This window comes from Henckelia pumila, chromosome 2 (genome assembly GCF_033568475.1).
Source record: "Henckelia pumila isolate YLH828 chromosome 2, ASM3356847v2, whole genome shotgun sequence".
Lineage (NCBI taxonomy): Eukaryota > Viridiplantae > Streptophyta > Magnoliopsida > Lamiales > Gesneriaceae > Henckelia > Henckelia pumila.
In genome coordinates, this window is record NC_133121.1 from 130,360,441 (window position 1) to 130,379,726 (window position 19,286).

At 36.6% G+C, this 19,286-nt stretch overlaps 2 protein-coding genes across 4 annotated transcripts; one reads left to right on the top strand and one right to left on the bottom strand.

Moving 5' to 3' along the window:
* Window positions 1-528: 528 nt before the first annotated feature.
* On the bottom strand, window positions 529-9,301 carry LOC140882716 (uncharacterized). Its single transcript, XM_073288883.1, has 10 exons — window positions 7,494-9,301; window positions 7,288-7,413; window positions 5,964-6,057; window positions 5,202-5,280; window positions 4,358-4,480; window positions 3,024-3,101; window positions 2,549-2,652; window positions 1,849-1,936; window positions 1,668-1,766; window positions 529-793 (listed from the first exon to the last, which is right to left on the bottom strand). The coding sequence occupies exons 1-10, from the start codon at window positions 9,169-9,171 to the stop codon at window positions 701-703; spliced, it is 2,562 nt and encodes an 853-aa protein (XP_073144984.1). The 5' UTR covers window positions 9,172-9,301; the 3' UTR covers window positions 529-700.
* A 9-nt stretch (window positions 9,302-9,310) lies between these two features.
* On the top strand, window positions 9,311-18,868 carry LOC140882715 (probable helicase CHR10). Of its 3 annotated transcripts, XM_073288882.1 has the most exons (17): window positions 9,312-9,604; window positions 9,737-9,744; window positions 10,628-10,706; window positions 10,813-10,973; window positions 11,099-11,230; window positions 11,785-11,962; window positions 12,195-12,330; window positions 12,521-12,638; window positions 12,759-12,848; window positions 13,117-13,224; window positions 13,320-13,523; window positions 14,244-14,369; window positions 14,446-15,107; window positions 15,324-15,469; window positions 15,826-15,993; window positions 17,872-17,986; window positions 18,487-18,868. In XM_073288882.1, the coding sequence occupies exons 1-17, from the start codon at window positions 9,421-9,423 to the stop codon at window positions 18,518-18,520; spliced, it is 2,649 nt and encodes an 882-aa protein (XP_073144983.1). In that variant the 5' UTR covers window positions 9,312-9,420; the 3' UTR covers window positions 18,521-18,868. The 3 variants fall into 3 exon arrangements, with proteins under 3 accessions (XP_073144981.1, XP_073144983.1, XP_073144982.1); XM_073288880.1 differs by lacking the exon at window positions 9,737-9,744 and having other exon boundaries at window positions 9,311-9,604; window positions 10,832-10,973; XM_073288881.1 differs by lacking the exon at window positions 9,737-9,744 and having other exon boundaries at window positions 9,477-9,604.
* Window positions 18,869-19,286: the final 418 nt, after the last annotated feature.

Sequence of the window (19,286 nt, forward strand, 5' to 3'; positions counted from 1 at the left end):
TGTATTTTCAATATTTCATAGGGAGGTTTGGTGTAATATCTATACTATATTATAATACTTGAGGCACCTAGAAAAACCGCTCATGTGGACACCATCTTTTGTTTCCATTTTTGCCCCTCATCCACTTCTTATATTATTATTCCATAATAATTAACCTTCCTACCCACAATCCCCCACTAAACTCCACTTTCACATAAAAAACTATTTTTTTATAATACAGTAATTTCAATCATCTAATGACTTCTTAATTTTCATCATATTTTTTATTTGGTTTCTACATTTTATTTTTCATATGATTTTTTTTCGCAATAATATGTTAATCAGAAGTACAAAAAAAATTCAGAAAAATAAAATAAAAAAGAGAACGTAACTGAATTTTTTGTTACACACACAATGTGTGTGCCACGTTTACTAGTACTCTATTAAATATACATCCAGACAGTAGCTCCAAGACGAAAATCTCAAAAGTTGAATCCAAAGTTCCAAACAGAGCTGCTCAACAGATTATACACGAGCTCGAGTCAAATCTGCGACTTAATTTTTTCCTAACATTAATTCTAGCAACAAATATGTAATAAAGAGTTAGTTGTACGAGAACAACATATCCTAAGATCTGAAATGTGACATCAGATGAACATTTTTTGAGATAAAAATGAAGGATTGAAGCCACGAAATACACTACGCCTAAAAAATTTACATCTCAATTCAACCATAGCTTTGGTCGCGTCAATTCACGATCTGTAGCAGAACCCTGGTTTGCGAGCTTCTGGATACGCGAAGAGAATTCTTCTGCCTGTCATGTTACACAAACCATCAGAAATATATGATTTTCAAATTTGCAATGAAACACTTGAGAATTGAGAGACAGCAAATACTCGAGGACATGCCAAGGTTTAAGATGTTCTTCATCTCAAACGACGGTCCATGGAACATTTATTCTATTAACTGAATCACACGAAATTTTGCTTGGCGCCATATTTGTTAGGAAATGTGTGAATGGAAGAATGAAGAGATTTTCTACTTAAAACATAAATTGGAAGTTGCAACATATCGAATGGAAAAGAAATGATAAAACAGTAAAAATAAAAACCAAATTTTGTCACTCAGACGTGTGAAGGTCAATGCAGAAAATAGCAAAAGAAAAACAAAATGAATCTTGACTCTACCATTATTATAATATTACATTTTTTTAATTTGATCATAAATGGAAAGATTCATTCTTTGGGAGAGAAGATAAAAAGACAATACATATACATACATACATACACACACACACATATGTATCATATTGAACCCTCTTTTTATGATTTTGGTGATTGCTAGCATTAATAGTTCGGTTTCTAATTTTCTATTGAAGGGTCACCCAGAAACACCATTATTTCAACATGAACCGATCCTTCAAACAGTCCAAATGCAATCCGCACACACAAAACCCCTTGACATGGATTGTTCTAACTCATAACAGTTTGGAAAATTAAATAGTGAAATGTTTCGGTTTCCAATTTTAACTGTAATTGCAACACAAATTCCTGGTAATTGCATAATTCAAATATTTCAGATTGAAGCAAAACTCCAAATTTGTTTCACCATAAAATAATAGGGATGGTATTTGCTGCTCATAACAAATCCAACAGCATCTGACGAAGAATCAGAGTTAAGTTTCTCACCTTTTCATCAATCCACATCAATGAACTGAGCTGATTGTTTAAGATTCGAACAACGACATCGAGAGGAGTCATTCCATCCATGGCATCAAGCTCTCCACCCTAATTTTGAAATAATAGTAACGTCTTGTCTATTCAAATCTATTAAGACAAAAATAAACACATTTAAAATAGAAGTACTTACTTTGTTGGCATTAATAGAATTGATAATAGATTTAATCTGTTCAGTCATGTGCTCGAGGTCTCGTTCTATCATTTCAGCCTGCTCGTACCTGCAATCAATAAGATTAATGACAATGACCTATAAGACTAAAAACAGCAAATCAATATGCTTTTTCACTCCACCACGCCATTCAATAGCTCAATGTAAACTCTGGAAGGTAATTTGATGCCCAATGGCTCAACAGTTCATTGCATGGAAAACTGTCAGTCATTCTAATAGCTAGACTAAAAACACTAAAGTACGATACTTTTTCACTCCACCAAGCCATTAGCTCCATGTAAACTCTGGAAGGTAATTTGACGCCCAATTCAACGATTCATTGCATGGAAAATTGTCGGTCATTCTAATAGCTAGACTAAAAACAGTAAATCAACAGTACTTTTTCACTTCCACCAAGCCACTCAATAGCTCAATGTAAACTCGAAGGTAATTTGATGCCCAATGGACTCAACAGTTCATTGCATGGAAAACCGTCGGTCATTCTAACAGCTAGACGTAAGATACACTGATACAGTAATGCCAAAATCTCATAACCCAACGACAATGTTCAAATTTCATGCTGAGAAATGTTTTAAAACCGATAATGGAAAAAAACTGAGATGAGAGATGGAGACAGTCAAGACAAAGGAATCTACAAGAACCAAGCAAAAGGAATGCTAACATTGCATCTCTGGTAGATGCAGCCTCGTCATCAAGCAGTAATCCACGCTCCTCTCTATATATACGCTCAGCTTCTTCCTCCATACTTTGCAAGGCCTTGTCAACCTAACAACCAATGATGTAACACAAGAATTAGTTATGGAACCGATGCAAATAGCACTCTAGATCTGAGATCCTCCTCCACTCTAAGATTTTTGGCATGATAGTAATATTAGATTTATATGAAACCTAAGTTATAAGGAAAATATGTCACCAACTACCAAGAATTCTTAAAAGTTAAACCCATAATTAATTACTGCAAAAGAATTCAGTAAATATAAAAACACGTCCCAAGTTTTTCGCACAAGGGAAAAATAAAAAGGCAAAAATCACTATGGAAGAATTACACTTGAGAATAAACAAAAGTAAACTTACATGTCATATAATCAATCACCTTTATATTAAAGCAAAGCACATAAAACAATAAGAGTATGTACCTCATCTTGATAAGTTTCAATCAGCTCCAACTGCCGCTCCAATCTACCCTGGGTCTCAACAACTTTTGCAACTTCACTCTGATGCAAAATTTCAAGAGTTAAATTCACCAGCAGAGCCAACAATAAATATGATACAGGCTAAACTTAAGGATAAATCCAAAAAGTCAATGAGTTGAATTCTTAAATCGATCGCTCATACAGCTTGACTAAGCCTTCAAACAATGTCATGTGGAAAGGCAACGAAATTCACAGTCAGCAATCAATAATTGAGTAGCCTTTCAAATGACTTCGACTTCGATTAAGCCCAAAATTGTGATAAATAAAATACATCATTCTGATCCAAAAGGCCAATATTAGGCCAATAAAAAAACAATGTCAAGAAGGGGCATGAATGCATCAGTAAGGTAATTGAAGGGCATTGGACTACTGCATATCACTCAGAAACAGGAAAGATAGACCCACAGAACAAAAACATTAGGTTGATGGGTGTCAAGTTGGAACATATAACTTTATGTCATAGCCATATTCATTATTTTTAATTAGGAATTAGTTAACTGAATATCATCATTTTGATTTTTCGAGTAGATTGTAACTTTCTTTTGATGTTTTTAATAGACCTTTGCCTAGAGAATTTGATTCATGTGGTCTCAAATGCATATGAACAACAATTAACATTTCATATCAATAAAAGAAAGTAACTGAAACAAGCAAACTTTTGAGAGAACACAAAAAAGTGTACTTGTCTAAATATTTTTTTAAAAAGCAGTTAATTCTTTTCCTAGAACCAAATCATACTAAGTTGAGAAACTGCCATTTAATAAACACAATGGACTCTAATATTCAAGACCACGAATTGGACGAGAATCTGTCTGACTCTATAAGCTTTGACCTGCACCTAATCATTATATAAGTTCCAGATTAATTTAATCTCAGAATTGAAGTTTTTTAGGAGATCACAAAATTCTTTTATTGCATCCACAATCAATCAGGCAGTAATTATAGCCCATTTAAGTGATCTGAAATGTACAAGAGTTAAAAAAAATAGAGTAAATGAGAAGACTTGCAGTAAATGAGAAGACTTGTATAAACAATACTTTTCCTCGCACACCAGGTGAATGAATAAAAAAACTGAAGCACAGAGACAGCATCTTCAAGGTAGAAAACATAAAAAACAAATGCAGCATACATAAAAATAGAAAAAGGAAGTGCACATGGATCCAACAAATACTGACAGGCAATACTACTAAACCCCACCAATTAAGGCTTAAATATAAAGGAAACTAAAAAATTAAACATTGGCATAGAATCACATTAATACGGTATCAGTGAACTACCTCAAGCGTAAGAAGAACATCACGATTCTGCAAAATCCTACGGTCCCACTCAGCAATTGCATTAGCTTGCTTCTGAAATTTTCCAGCCCTCTCCTGTAGTTCAGCATTCCATTCCTTGATGATCTACAAAAAATATTTTCACATAAGTGGTGACCAAAACCAATGTTCTAAAAAGCGTTGGGCGGTAGGCGGACGGTCACCCACCGCCTAGCGCCTAGACGCTTAGGCGGCCGCCTAGGCCTGTTTTTTCTTTTAAGGCAAAATATCTGATTATTCTAGTCCGGTTCATCTTAATACTTCTCCAATAATTCGTCATTATCGAATTCATCTGCCTAAGTTGTGTTTTTAGTCTAAATATCTAATTATTCTTGTTCATCTTAACATTTCTCTAATAATTCTTCTTTATCAAATTCAAACTTGAAATACATGACATATTTCTCGTCTTCATCCGCTACAAATTGATAAGCAAATATGCCAAATAATCTTTTTTTTAAAAAAAGTAAAATAAAAAATTTATATATATGTTAATCTAGGCGGATTTTGAGGCGTCTAGGCGGCGATTAGGCGGTCTAGATGGTCAATTAATATAATAACTCCCAGAAGCTTCAACTGTCTAAAAATCGGGACGGTGGGCAACCGTCTAGCGCCTAGGCAGGTCCTAGGCGCCGACTTTTAGAACACTGCCCAAAACACACACAGGAGTTGGCTGATAAAAATTTTTAGGAGCAGACAATTTCTTTTAATGTTTCTGCTAGGTAAAGTTTACACAGATCATAAGCATGCTGTTGATAAAAATTAAAAAAAAAAAAAAACACACACACCACCTTGTGCAAAAAACATTTACCTCCTCAACAGTTCTCCCAGTAATTTCGGACGGTAGCTTGGGTGCAGAGGCTAATGCTGCGCTGGTTGGTGAAGTAGTCCTACGATACAAGAATAATACATAGAGAGAATAAGTGTTTTAAACCTAAAATAGATCAACCGAACAAAAAGTTTCCTGTATTTGATCCATACCTAATAAAGCACCAGATAAATTTTGCTATGAGTTACTCATTTAATATGCATTAAATACTTTTGGTAAATTCTTGCTAGTAATCCAACTGGCAAACTGTTAACCTTTTATTGGCTTATATTCCTATGTCAGCCGGAAATCTACTCTTCACTCCTCATTCTCAAGTTCAAGAGGGGATAGGAACCAGAGTGTGGTCACAAATCTCATAATCCACAGAATTAAACTTTTCATTCAACCACTAAAACTTTGATATTCTGTGCATTCACTTGTATTTGTTTGTTAAGTATCTTAACATTTTTATGCCCATCTTTTCAGGAAATATTACGTTCTTGTGTGATAGTAAGACTATCAAAATGCTGTTTTATCTGCTCTTTCAAAGTGATTGGATACAGAGGTCTTCAATCTATATGCTAAATAATAAGTTTCAGGAAATATTGACCACCAAGAAACAACGAAAATAGCGATTATAAGCACGATTCAATCTAAAACTGGGATTGGAAGTTGGAACATCCTGAAATTGCAGCTAACAAATATTTATACACTTAGCAGTGAATAATACGACAAAAAGAGATAGGACCGGGGGGACATACAGACCCACTACTAAAAGATACAACAAGGGATGATGTTGTTTGCGCAGAAGAACTGGCAGTTGAACTTGTCGCAGCTGTTGAAGCAAAACTTGGAGCACCTACAAACACATCAACAGTCTAACATAAACCAACATGTAAGAGAAGCAATGCATTAATTGCCGCTAGCTTCATATAAAATATATGGAAAGAAACATAGTTGCAATTGGTAGTGGGGCGAGCACATGAACATCATGATTGATAATGACACACCAAAGCAAGGAAAAAATGAGAAAGTTTTGTTAGTGAGTTATCTCATATCTAACTAGTATCCCCTCAATCTATCGCATCCAGAACTGAAAGCTTGAAGAGTTTATCTAATCAAAGCTCATTGTCATCATTTTGCCACAAGGAACAAAGAAAACTATTTCAAGGACTTGATACCGCCTGTACTAGGCTTTTAATGATCGATGGAGCCTACATAAGGCTATCAAACAAAAAATTTTGGTTTTACGTATCTTGCAGTCTACTCAAATAATTGGACTTCAAATTCCAATACCACCAAAACCATTATCCTCACCAACAGCGCCTTTAAAATATATTATTTTTAAGAAAAATAAGATTTCATAATAATAATAATAATAATAATATAATAACAATAACAATAATAAATAAAGATGAAGAAAGTTCAAATAAAGGATAAAAATCCATTGAATGCATGCTTTCAAATAAAGGAGTTTTTCTATTATGGTGATAAACATCCATGGGAAACACCAAAGTCAAACAATGAAAATTTATTAAACTGTTATAACGGAACCTTTCTTTTCCAATTTCAACTGAAAAAGGATTCACATAACCCGCTATCAACCAATATCGTCATCATTGTTTTTTTTATTAAATTAAAAAAAGGTAGAGGTAAAAGAAAGAGCTCAAATAAGCAAGCAAACATTCCTCTGACTGAACATTCAAGAGAGTAGAAATTTGATAAACTATATGACTTGGTCAATGCAGCAGCAGCAAATGGCCCATTGCTCAATGTCAAATACCAACCTCACCTAAACTCATTCATTATTTTGCAAGAAAAGGCTGATAGAAGAGTAAAATATAATGTCCACAAAATTATAAAGTAATTACACCTACTTCATTCAGAAGTCTGAATGATTAGGAAAAAATCAACAATTTGTTTACTTCAGTGGAACAGAAAGATACAAACATAGTTACTAGTAATATATCAACATTATTCTTCCTCAACCACACTGATTACAAGAGTGCAACATCTAGAAAATGTTATTTACTGAATTTGGACTAATATGCACAAGTATAAAAATTCCAATAAGAGAATAGAAATTTACCAGGAGATGGCAGGGCAGAAACCGATTGTGATTGAGATGACACTGAGGACGCAGCTATGGGTGATTTCAAAGATAAAGCGAAGGCACTTGAGGCTCCAGATGAAGCAGTGCTGAAACCCGTAAAACCTGAAGATGGAGCAGATGCAACAATATTCAATGCTGTGGACACTGCATGAGCAGTACCAATAAAACAGAGAGGGTCAAACCAGAACTAGCAGCAGTTAGAAATGATGCGGTTGTAACTGAAGGGGTGCTAGCAGCTGCAGCGGCTTTTGATGTGGGCACACTTGACAGAGGCGATGTCAAAGTAGAGGATTGAAACCCTGTAGTGCCAAAACTGGGCGAGAACGATGATGAAGTTGTTCCTGATGCTAAACTGGTAGTGCTCTTTAAAAATGAAAAACCAGAAGCTGCAGAGGCAGGCACTGTTGAAAATGAAGCTGTGGGCGTAGTGGCAGCAGTTCCCAGGCCAGTAGCTGATGCTGAGGGGAATGAAAATCCAGGAGAACCAGATGCATTGGCGAAAGAAAATCCAGGTGCTGAAGAAGCTGAGCTTGAAGCATTGGTAGGTGCGGGGAATGATGTAGCTGTAGAGGAAGAGCTCAACGAACCGAACAGGGGAGCTGGAGATGAATTAAAGATGGATGAGGAGGAACCCGTAAGGCCTAAAGTTGACACAGAAGTTGATCCAAATGATGGTGCACTTCCGAGAGAGCTAGATGCGGTGGCGAATGGATTAGTGGCGAATGAAAATCCAGGTGCCGAAGAAGCTGAGCTTGAAACATTGGTAGGTAATGGGGATGATGTAGCTGAGGAGGAAGAGCTTAATGAACCGAACAAGGTAGCTGGAGATGAACTAAACATGGACGAAGAGGAACCCAAAAGGCCTAAAGTTGACCCAGAGCTTGATCCAAACGATGGTGTATTTCCCACTGATGCTACATTTGTTGAAAATGAAGGTGTGGAGGGGGCAAATAGACCGCCAGCTGGGAACTTACCATCAAACACATTTGCCACTGGGCTTGGACCTGACTCGGATAGGGGAGCAGTGTTTGCGGTATTTGATGATGACAAAGACGATCCAATTAGGTTGAACGATGTGGCTAGACCAGATCCAAACGGCGGTGCGGTGGAACTGCTATTAGAAGCTCCAGAGAGGAATCCGAAAGGGCTAGAAGTTGGGGCATTGCCGGACCCAAATAAGTTTGAAGATCCCGGAGCAGGGGATGCAAATAATGTCGAGGTACCAAATGGTGATGATGAAGGCGATGGTGATCCGGCCACAGCAGCTGAACTTGACCCGAACATGCTAGCAGTATTACCCGTACCCAAAGATGGGGATCCGAAAGGAATTGAAGCGGGAGCCGCAGAAGAGGAGGCTGACCCAGACAACGATGAACCAAAAGGAATAGACGTGGAAACCGGGGTAGAAGACCCAAACAGGCTGGGTGCAGAACCCGAACCGAAAATACTTGGAGTTGGCGCCGAACTAGATAAAGAGGATCCAAAGGAGCTGGAAGTAATTGCTGAAGCAGAAGATCCGAAAGCGCTGGGAGTCGTCCCAGATCCAAAACGGTTGGAAGTTGGAGTCGAACCTGATGCAGAAGATGATCCAAATATGTTTGATGTGAGGCCTGAACCGATAGAAGACCCGAATAAATTCAAGGCAGGGGAAGGCGACGAGCTGAAGATTGAGGAACCGCCGAATGCGGTTGCAGCTGCCCCTGTGGTGGAAGATGCCGTTCCGGAGCCGAAACCAAAGGAAATCGCGGAAGTGGTTGAGGTTGGGTTGGAACTAGGGTTTTGGACACCAAGCGAAAAGGGAGAAGAAGACGAAAAAGAGGAGGAAAATGAAGAAGTTGTGGAGAAGCCCGTCCCCGCCATGGTTGAGGCGGATATCGGCTGCACTGCGGCGGTGGCGGGGTCTGCGGTTTTTCAAATTTTGGGGTTTAGGGGTAGAAGGGAAGGAAATAAGACTGTTATAAATTGAGACACATATATCACGGATCTTTGTTTTGGGCCGAACACCTTTCGGCCCGGTCAAATAGAACCGCAGCGGCCCATCTTCAATTTCTAGTACATTACAACGAACAAATTCCCGCCGCGGTCGGTTGTCGCTGTTCGGGCGAAAACATGAACTACGAGCAGAGACTGATCGAGGGGGCCAAGTACGTCTACGCCGGAGACTCTCGCGCCTCCGCAGATGCACCAGTCGACGTCTCCGAGCTGGAGATAATGGCTACGCTCAAACATCACCAAGTCGAAGGTGTCTCCTGGCTCATCCGGCGGTACCACCTCGGCGTCAACGTCATACTTGGTACATCTAACATCAAGATTCGTTAATTCTTGCTTCTTCTTTCTTTTTCTTTTTTCTTTTTTTGGTTTTTGCTTTGGTAATTTTGTGCTAATTCGTAAATTGAAGTAGCATTGTTATGGTCATGACTTGCAGGAGATGAGGTGAGATTCCCGGTTGTGTACGAGGTTAACTTTCAAAGCCAACGGCGTGCTGAGTTTTTTTCTAGGATTATATACCAGTAATTATTATGAATGAAAGATCTTAATGTTGGGGAAAATGCTTATTTTTTTAATGGTTGGTTAGTTAATCAAAACGAAATATTTGCGAAAGTGTAGAGTTCTTGTTAACGTTTTTCTTATCATTTTGTAGTGCAGAAGCATTTTGTCGTGGAGCCTCTGAATTAGGAATTTGTAGCTACATGAGTTACTGGAAGGGCTATTATTGATGTGGAGCAGAATAAAATTTTAAGTCTAGAATTAACTCGGTTGCATCAAAGATGGAATTTAAAATTGCATTTTGTCCAGCGTTATCTCTAAATCACATGAAAAGTGGTCGAGTCAAACGTTTTTGCTTTCTATAATTTTGAATTGGTACAAAGAAATCCCCAAACCTCCTTGAATATTCATAGACAATAATATCTGCAGTGTCATGCTATCAAATGCATACATATATATGCTAGTGTAAAAGTATTTTAAATAAGGAAGTTAGATGATTATTTCACGAGGTAACCCGCTTAGATTTTATGAACTCTGGTGAATGCTAGAGAGCAAAGTGCTGTCAAATGTCATGATGTATTGAGTTATCTTAGCATTCCAACTTATTAGGTTTACATTTTTTGTGGCCTCTCATAGCATATCAAGAATTTGGTATTTGGTAGAAATAATCAGAGTTTATATGAATTCTTTATTCCCTCGAGTCTTAAATATGCAATGTGGTGGTTCTGTGGTATTTGTTTGGGAAAAAGTCAACGGCACTCTATAGAAACAAGCTTGATAATTTCATTTGCAATGGCTATTTTCCTCCATGTGTTTGATTTTCCTATAGATGGGACTTGGGAAGACTTTACAAGCTATATCTCTTTTGAGTTATCTGAAGGTATCCAGGAAGTCTACTGGGCCATTCCGTAAGTAAATGCATTTTAGTCTCACCATCTATTCTTTGGTTTGGAATTTTGATTATTATAATTTTCAGTTCATTATTCTACTTAAATTTTTTAACATTTTTCACAGTTGTGCTATGTCCTCTCAGCGTGACAGATAGTTGGGTGTCTGAAGTAGCCAATTTTGCTCCAAAGTTGAGATTACTTCGTTATGTCGGTGAGAAAGAACATAGACGTAAATTACGATGGGAAATGTATGAGTACATAAAAAATCAGTCATTATCTTATGGTGTAAGTTTTGGGTCTACGCATGTTTTTTAGCCCAATTGAAAGTTTTCACATTCTCTCTCATATCTGATAATTTGCAGTAAAATACAATGACATACCATGCACTGACTATCTTTGGTGTCTTATAGGTTCCATCATGGTCGTTTGATGTGCTATTAACAACTTATGACATAGCGCTGATTGATCAGGATTTTCTCTGCCAGTTCCCTTGGGATTACACAATAATTGATGAAGCGCAGAGACTCAAAAACCCTTCCAGTGTATGTTAAGAGATTATGCAATTAAAAATAATTCAAGAAAGTGATTTGAGTTTCTGCAGAAAGTCTACTCTTGTGATGGGTAACTATTACGTAGCTGCAATGCTAGACGTGGTTATAATCAAGGTGTTAATCATCAAATGAGTTGACTATTTTGATTTATTTCAGGTGTAAGCATTATGCAACAATTTTTTCCCTGCAATTTTAAGCTTGTTTCGCATTCTTAGCTGGGCTACATTTTTTATCATCATATGATTATTGGTTTCTAAACCAGGGTATGGATAACTAGGGTGGTGACTGTTCGGCTAGGAAATCGTGACATGCTGAAAGTTCTCCTCAAAAAATTTTAAATCTGTCTCCAAGTGTAGGGTAGGATGACTGTTTTGACTCATCTCTGAAATAGTGATCTTGTTAGATTCATTTCTTTCTCAGTGTTGTATGTTAACCTGGTGGTAAATGCGTGTAAGGTAAGATTGGTGGTTTGACTGTAATTACCTTACGCATGATTTCTTGAGCTTCCTTTTTGGCTGATGTTACAGGCTTCTGCTTTTATTTAGGTTTTGTACCATACACTAAGAGAGAGGTTTGTCATGCCACGAAAATTGCTGATGACTGGCACACCTATTCAAAACAATCTCACAGAACTATGGGCATTGTTGCACTTCTGTATGGCTTCCATATTTGGAACAAAAGAGCAGTTTTTGTCCGCTTTCTCAGAAGCTGGAGACCCTATGTGTAAATTTATTCACTCATACCTTCTACGAAGTACATTTTGCATCTTAAGATGGAACTCTTGATGGAACACTTAGCTAGTGAGATTATCATTTTCATGAATTAAAAAAGTGCTGCACGAATTGCCATGATTATAACTACTGTCTTGTCAATGCTTTGAAATTTCTTATAAAAATAGAGGTACTTCTGTTTTGAGAAACTCTATCTTGATATTTTGAATTCCTTCTCTGAGCAGGTCATGATGGAGAAAAGGCGAAGGAACAGTTTAAGATCTTAAAATATGTGCTCGGCGCATTCATGCTTCGAAGAACCAAATCTAAACTTATGGAGTCTGGAACTCTTTTGCTGCCACCTATTACTGAGATTACTGTGTTAGTTTCTGACTGCCTGTTTTACTGTTATTGCTTGCCTGCTTGATGTGATTCCTTAAGGAAGCAGCTTTAAACGAGTTAGTTTATCACTTGTATCACAGCTGTTTTTGAGTTTTTCCTGTTTTGCTGTCTTTTGTTGTTTAGTATTCTATTACATAGTCCCTTGATAATTCGAAGTTCTTGTTGACAGGATTGCGCCTTTGGTTTCTCTGCAGGAGAAGGTTTATTTGTCAATAATGAGGAAGGAACTTCCAAGGCTCCTTGCTATAGCCTCCAGAACTTCCACTGCTCCATCATTGCATAATATTGTATGCTGATTTATTTTTATTTGTTCACTGTTTTGTTTGTTTGTGCTTCTGGTTATGTTGATACCATATTTCTTATTTCCAAGTCGCATACATGATGCATATTATATGCTTATCCTTCAGGTGATTCAGCTACGGAAAGCATGTAGTCACCCGTACCTTTTCCCAGGTATTGAGCCTGAACCATACCAAGAGGGTGAGCACCTAGTTCAGGTAGCGTAATTCACAAACCCTGTGAAACAGCTATTTACAAGACTATATTGAGTGAATGAAGTTTCTAAGTGTAAAATACGCTCATGTCCATTTCAGTAACTAGTGCCAGCAAAAAGAAATTGGTGGAGAATACAACTAGCCCTGCATTTGACACATTTTTTGTGCTTTCTTGAATTCTCAATTTTTCATAAGTTAATTTGAACTTTCAGGTTTATTTAGTCTTTCTATGATTAATCCGTTCTTTGTACCTGAAATTTTATTTCATCAGGCTAGTGGTAAACTTCTTATCTTAGACCAGCTACTTCAGAAGCTGCACAATTCTCAGCATCGGGTTCTATTGTTTGCTCAGATGACTCATACTCTTGATATTTTACAGGCTAGTGTCGTAACTACTATTTAATTCATTAAACTATACCACCTGGAGTGACTTCATATTAGTCCCTAAAGGTTTTTCGTCATATGTGTGTGCAGGACTTTTTAGAGCTCAGGAAATATACATACGAGCGCCTTGATGGTTCAATTCGAGCAGAGGAGCGCTTTGCTGCAATTAGAAGTTTCAGCCGAAAATCTGTTGAAGGAAGTTACAGTTCTGATACTGAAATGAACATTCCGTTTATCTTTTTGATTTCCACAAGAGCTGGGGGAGTGGGATTAAATCTTGTAGCTGCTGATTCAGTAAGTGTGCATTTTTATATCCAATTTTGCTATACTCACTCAGTTGTCCTCGTCGTATAACCGTTGAATATCTTATCTTGCACCATAGTATTCTCTTGAAACATACTGGTCGATCAAATGAAAATTCCTTGCTAATCCTATGTATAAATTAGGTCATTCACATGCTTTATTGCTAATTTGTTACCTTAGCTTTTCATTTGTCTTGACACTTGGATGTTGTCAATATCACTGTTATATGCAATTACCGGTCATAAGCTGCGAATGGACACGAGATTCAAAATATTTGTTTTTTCCTTCAGCAAACATGCTGCATTTGAACTGACGGTGTACGTGACAAATTCTTTGGTGAAATCTAGCTTAGGCAATTGGTGCAGATTTTTCACGCAATCTGCAGCATGGTGTGTATCAATTATAACAATGAAGTGAGGATTAGTGTAAGCAATAAATTTTGATTCTACTGTGATTATCTGAGGAAATGTTAATGCTGGTATGCATGCTTACTTATCAGAAGCTAGGGATGTCATAACCACTTGTCCTTTATTAAAGAGACCCCATGGCAGGTGTTAGGTTTCGTCACTTATATCTGTCCTAAAGTTGATGTCAAGTATGTTATTTTTTTCTTTTTTCTGGATGTTTCTGGAATTATGGAATTTGGTTGTCCACACAATGCAATGTGAATTGTATGATCATAACTGATTTGAGCCTTTTAGCTCTTTCTAGGTTATATTTTATGAGCAAGATTGGAATCCACAAGTCGATAAGCAGGCTTTGCAGCGTGCACATCGAATTGGTCAAACCAATCATGTTTTGTCCATGAATTTAGTTACTGGACATACTATTGAAGAGGTGAGGTCGCGTTATTATTTTTTCAGTTTATCACATTTAGACATTTGGTTGATGGTTGACAGTTGAATACATGCAGGTTATCATGCGGAGAGCAGAAAGGAAGTTACAGCTGAGTCATAATGTCATAGGAGAGGATATTTTGAATCGTGATGGAAATAATGGGGGAGCTGAAGCTGGTGATTTAAAATCTATTATATTTGGGCTGCATAATTTTGATCCTCTGGAGATTAATTCGGAAAAGTCAGCTCAACTGAATATGGGTGAATTAATTTGTCTGGCTGACAAGGTTATTGGATCCCGCCATGAGTTAAGGTCAAACGTGGGTGACAGAAAGTTTGAGATCAATCCAATGGATTTTAAGGATCGCCAAAATCTAGTGGTGCAAGAAGGTTCAAGGTCTCTCGCTTTTGATCCTGGACGTGATGAGGCTTCGTATGCTTCATGGGTTGAGAAATTCAAGCAGGCCTCCCAAGCAGATGACAGTGATGTATTGAAATTGAGAAATAGAAGACAATTGTCTGACGAGAAGCATCTTAAAGCTGAAGCCGGTCGGAAGAAGTCAGAGGAGGAGAAACTATCTAAATGGGAATCTCTTGGGTATCATTCACTAGCAGTCAGCAATCCTTTGGGCCCGAGCGACTTGGATGTAATATCAGATTCTGGTTCAGTTCATTTTGTTTATGGTGACTGCACTAACACATCAATTGCTTGTCCTTTACAGCCCACAATTATATTCAGGTAGATAATAGGTAGTGTTTGCAAATGCTTAAAAAAAGTTATTATGTACTTTTCTTTACAATTTTGTTCATTTCTTTGCAAACCCTACCTTAATGTCAGTCACTAAAAGCATTCTGTTCATATTAAAGTTATAACTGCTCTGTGATTGCCCTTCATCTGTTTTAGAACTCAGAATTTGTGTGAAAGCCTTGGACTAAACTAAAATTCTTTGAACAGCTGTGTCGATAACTCAGGAAAGTGGGGCCGTGGGGGTCTATTTGATGCATTGGCTAGAGTTGCACCTACTGTTCCCCATGCATATGAGCAAGCTTCAGAATTCGGGGATCTTCATCTTGGTGATCTACACCTCATAGAAATCAATGGTCAGTTTTCGGCTCTCTGCTCTGATTGAATTCTGTCCTGACAGGTTCTGCTACGTGTTGTACTTTGTTACTGGTAGAATTCCTTTTGCAATGGCGATGATAATCTTCTTAAAATTTAAACTGTGACTAAAGGTGATTTTGTCTTTCGTCTCTAGTGTAGGGTTATTATCGCTCAGACATGCTTTTATTTTTAAGATAAGTGCAAATCTAGTTCAAGACCTTTGTCATACATATTTACTATCAATTTGTTATTCCCAGTTTTGACAATATTGTGCTTCCAATTTTAACCCCAATATTTCTTTTTATTTCCATCTATTTCTGTCACTTGGATTTTCTTAGCTCTGAACTACCTGCAGATGACCAAAGTACACAGAGCACTACAACAAGTAATGCTCCTCAATGGGCAGCTTTAGCTGTTGTGCAGTCATATAATATCAGGCGTAAAGTCCCACGCAGCAATATCTCGATTACTGATTTGGAAGTTTGCCTTGCCAAGGCATCATCTTCAGCTGCTCAACATTCTGGTAAATATTTGCTTGTTTTTCATAGATTTGCGTACCTATAATAATCTAGCATATACGTGTGCGTAGAGATCAAATATATATATTTATTTAGTTAGAATTTAAGTTATGGTAATGGAGTGGATTGCGACTTTCTCATTGATACCTTTTAACTTTTACTTCTACATTTTATCTTTTCATGTTGTCGTATTTGTTCCTTGCCATCTATATTTACCATTATATATGGTGAAACTATTAACATACATCTATTTAAATTGTTGTTTATTATTTTAACTTTTTTCCTTTTCGAAAATTTTCGACACCATGAACAGATGACATTCTTCTTATGAGTGATATCGTGAACTCCAAATCTTTTGGAAACCTGCATTTTGTTAGTCAATGATTGAGATAAAGAAATAATGAAACATTAGCTAAATTGAGAAAGGCTATGAACAATTTTATTATTTTTTTAAAGTATTATATATTTAGAACTTATACACTCACCTTTGACTCCAAAACCGAAAATTTCACTGAGAATTGTTTTTTTAGTGCTTCTCATGATTTTTCTACTGATGAGAAAGCTGAACAACCCAATTAAATTAATTGGTTAGATTTTGAAATTCTTGATCATGTAAAACCGGTTGATGTTTGGCAAACCTTTTGAAAGACTTAATGAGCGTGTGCAGATTTGGAGTGACGTGCAGTGATGACATCAAAAAAACAACGTTAGATTTTTTTTTAATTCCACAATTTTTCTTTTAGCTAGAAGAGAACGAACAAATGCCACTGTTCTTACTTGAACTCGTTAATTCTGATAATTGAATACTTGGCTTATTGCTCTGATTTGGCATTAAGTTGATGGTAACGTTATGGTTATAAATTGCATAATTAATGTTATTAATAATTAATTGTGGGAATGTCTTGCTCTTACTCCTTTGTTGTTTCGCTTGTTTCATTCTTTAACATTTTCATAACAACTTGATTTTATCTATATACCATTAGACTCTAGTGTCATCAAATTCTACTCACATAAAGCACAATTAGGATTTTATAACCGAGGTGCGCTCATATATTATGAAACAAAGTCTGTGTGCATTTCTTTTGGTGTAGATATTTATGTGCAGCATATGACACGTTTGACATAATTTGTTGACCTAAAATTAAGCGGGAAAATGAAAACAACTAAATATTTGTCAACCAAAATAACAGAAAAACTAAAACTCATCACCCATTAAATTTGGAATGAGTTACATGACATTAAGGTTCTGTTTGGACATGTACTTTAAAAATATTTTTAGTATTTTATAAGTGAAAAAAATTTAAAGTATGTGTTTGGATAAAAATTTTGTAAAATGTTTTTGAAAACTATATTTTAAAAAGTGTTCTCCAAGTATAGTTTTTAAAGAACACTTGAAAGGTGTTTTTTAGATGTTTTTAGCATGAAACCATGGAAGGCAATGATGAACAACATGAATTTTTTGAAATGTTAAAATGTTTTTATAGAATAGTTGTCCAAACACATATTTATTCTTAGAACAATTTTAAAAATATTTTGTAAAAAGTTTTTAAAAAATACTTTTACAAAAACGTTTTATAAGTACATGTCCAAACGAAACATAAGTTATGAGAATGAAGTGGAGGTTGTGAGAGGGGCGATGATGTTTTTCCATATATCTCCTCAGGGCATATAAATTACAAAAATATCTATTTGACGTCTTATGTTTTACACATTGAGGGCTAGTTTTGGCAATTCACAATATATAGATACTATAGATATAGATATAGATTTACTTGTCAGCTGATATATCATCTTCGCTAGGAAACTTTTTTCTTTTCCGAATTAGATCATAAGGGTATTCACACAAGCATGTCCAGTCCTATCTTATTTCTTCATTTTGGCAGCTTCAATTCACATGCCGAGAATTGGTTATCAAGACTCCTCAGATCGTTCAGAATGGTACACAGTTGAACGTCTTCTACGAAAATATGCAGCTATGTATGCCATAGATATCTATGTGTACGTCTCTCTCTTTCTCTCGATGTTGGTGTGCTCCCTGGGGTGGGTGGGTAGTTGATCACAATTGTTTTTCATACCGCGATGACTTCCCGATGTGTACATGAACATCTATTGTGTGCTTTGATGTACAAATTGAGGGTCTGCACACGAGTTGATTTATGTTCCAAGTTGTGCTATTTGACCTCCTCTCAAGTTGACTACCTAAAACTTGAGCCTGGATCATATTTGTGTTGATTAATTTAAGCTCAAGCTTGAAAATTTCATAATTTTTGAAAAAGCTGAAATTAACTAAGCTTCCCTTTCAACTGTTTTTAAAAACTTATCGTCAACAATTGATGAAAGAAATAATAGTATGATGATAGATTGAATAATATTAAGTTTAATAAATAAAAGTGACTTAAGCTTGATATATATATATGTGCTTTAATTCAGCCAGCCCCCATAGTTACTGGAAGCTCATCGCGTGCTAACGTGAATTGCTTTATGTCTACTTCATGCAGGTATTATTTCCAACGTACCGCAGCAACCATGTAATTTTTGCCGATGTTTGGCTTGTAACAATTCCCTAAGAGGCAGTGCCCCATTTCGCTCCAACAGTTTTGTGATGTTAGATGTAAACAGCCACACAACCGTCTTGCAATTGCGTGATGTTAGATGTAAACAGCCACACAACCGTCTTGCAATTGCTTTGTTTTGAATGCCGAAAGGTCGTGTTTCATCACATGTCGGAATATGTTCTTCTGTTTGTATAGTACTGATAGTGAAGACCAAAGTGGATGTAGTTGGAGTTTGGTTGATTCCGGGATACCTGTGTTGTGTTTGTAACTTTGTATTGTAAAAATAGTGAGAACCAATAATCGTTCTAGTTGGAGTTTGTTGATTGTTTTTGGGCATCATTGTTATAGTGGTGAGACTTGCTCATTTTGGTACCATTTTTGGATTGCAAAATAGACAACGTAACACAAGATATATATGTGTAGGATTTTTCTATCCCTATACATCGGGATAACTTCCCCCTTTGCATGAAAGTCATTGATTTGAGGTGGACTCTACCCAAATAGATGGAGGCCACCACAATCCAATGGTTGCAATGCATATGGAGTACTTTTCTTACTTATAAAGTACGGTTTCCAACTATGAGGTTACACTGAATAGGTTTAGGTTGATCAAGATATCATATCTGCATTGTGTTTCATGTGCCATGCTCCATCACCGGAGCAGAGGATATAGAATCTCAAAATAAGTGGACAGCCTCGCATAAAATGAGAAATTAGAAAATATAATAAATTAATATAATAAA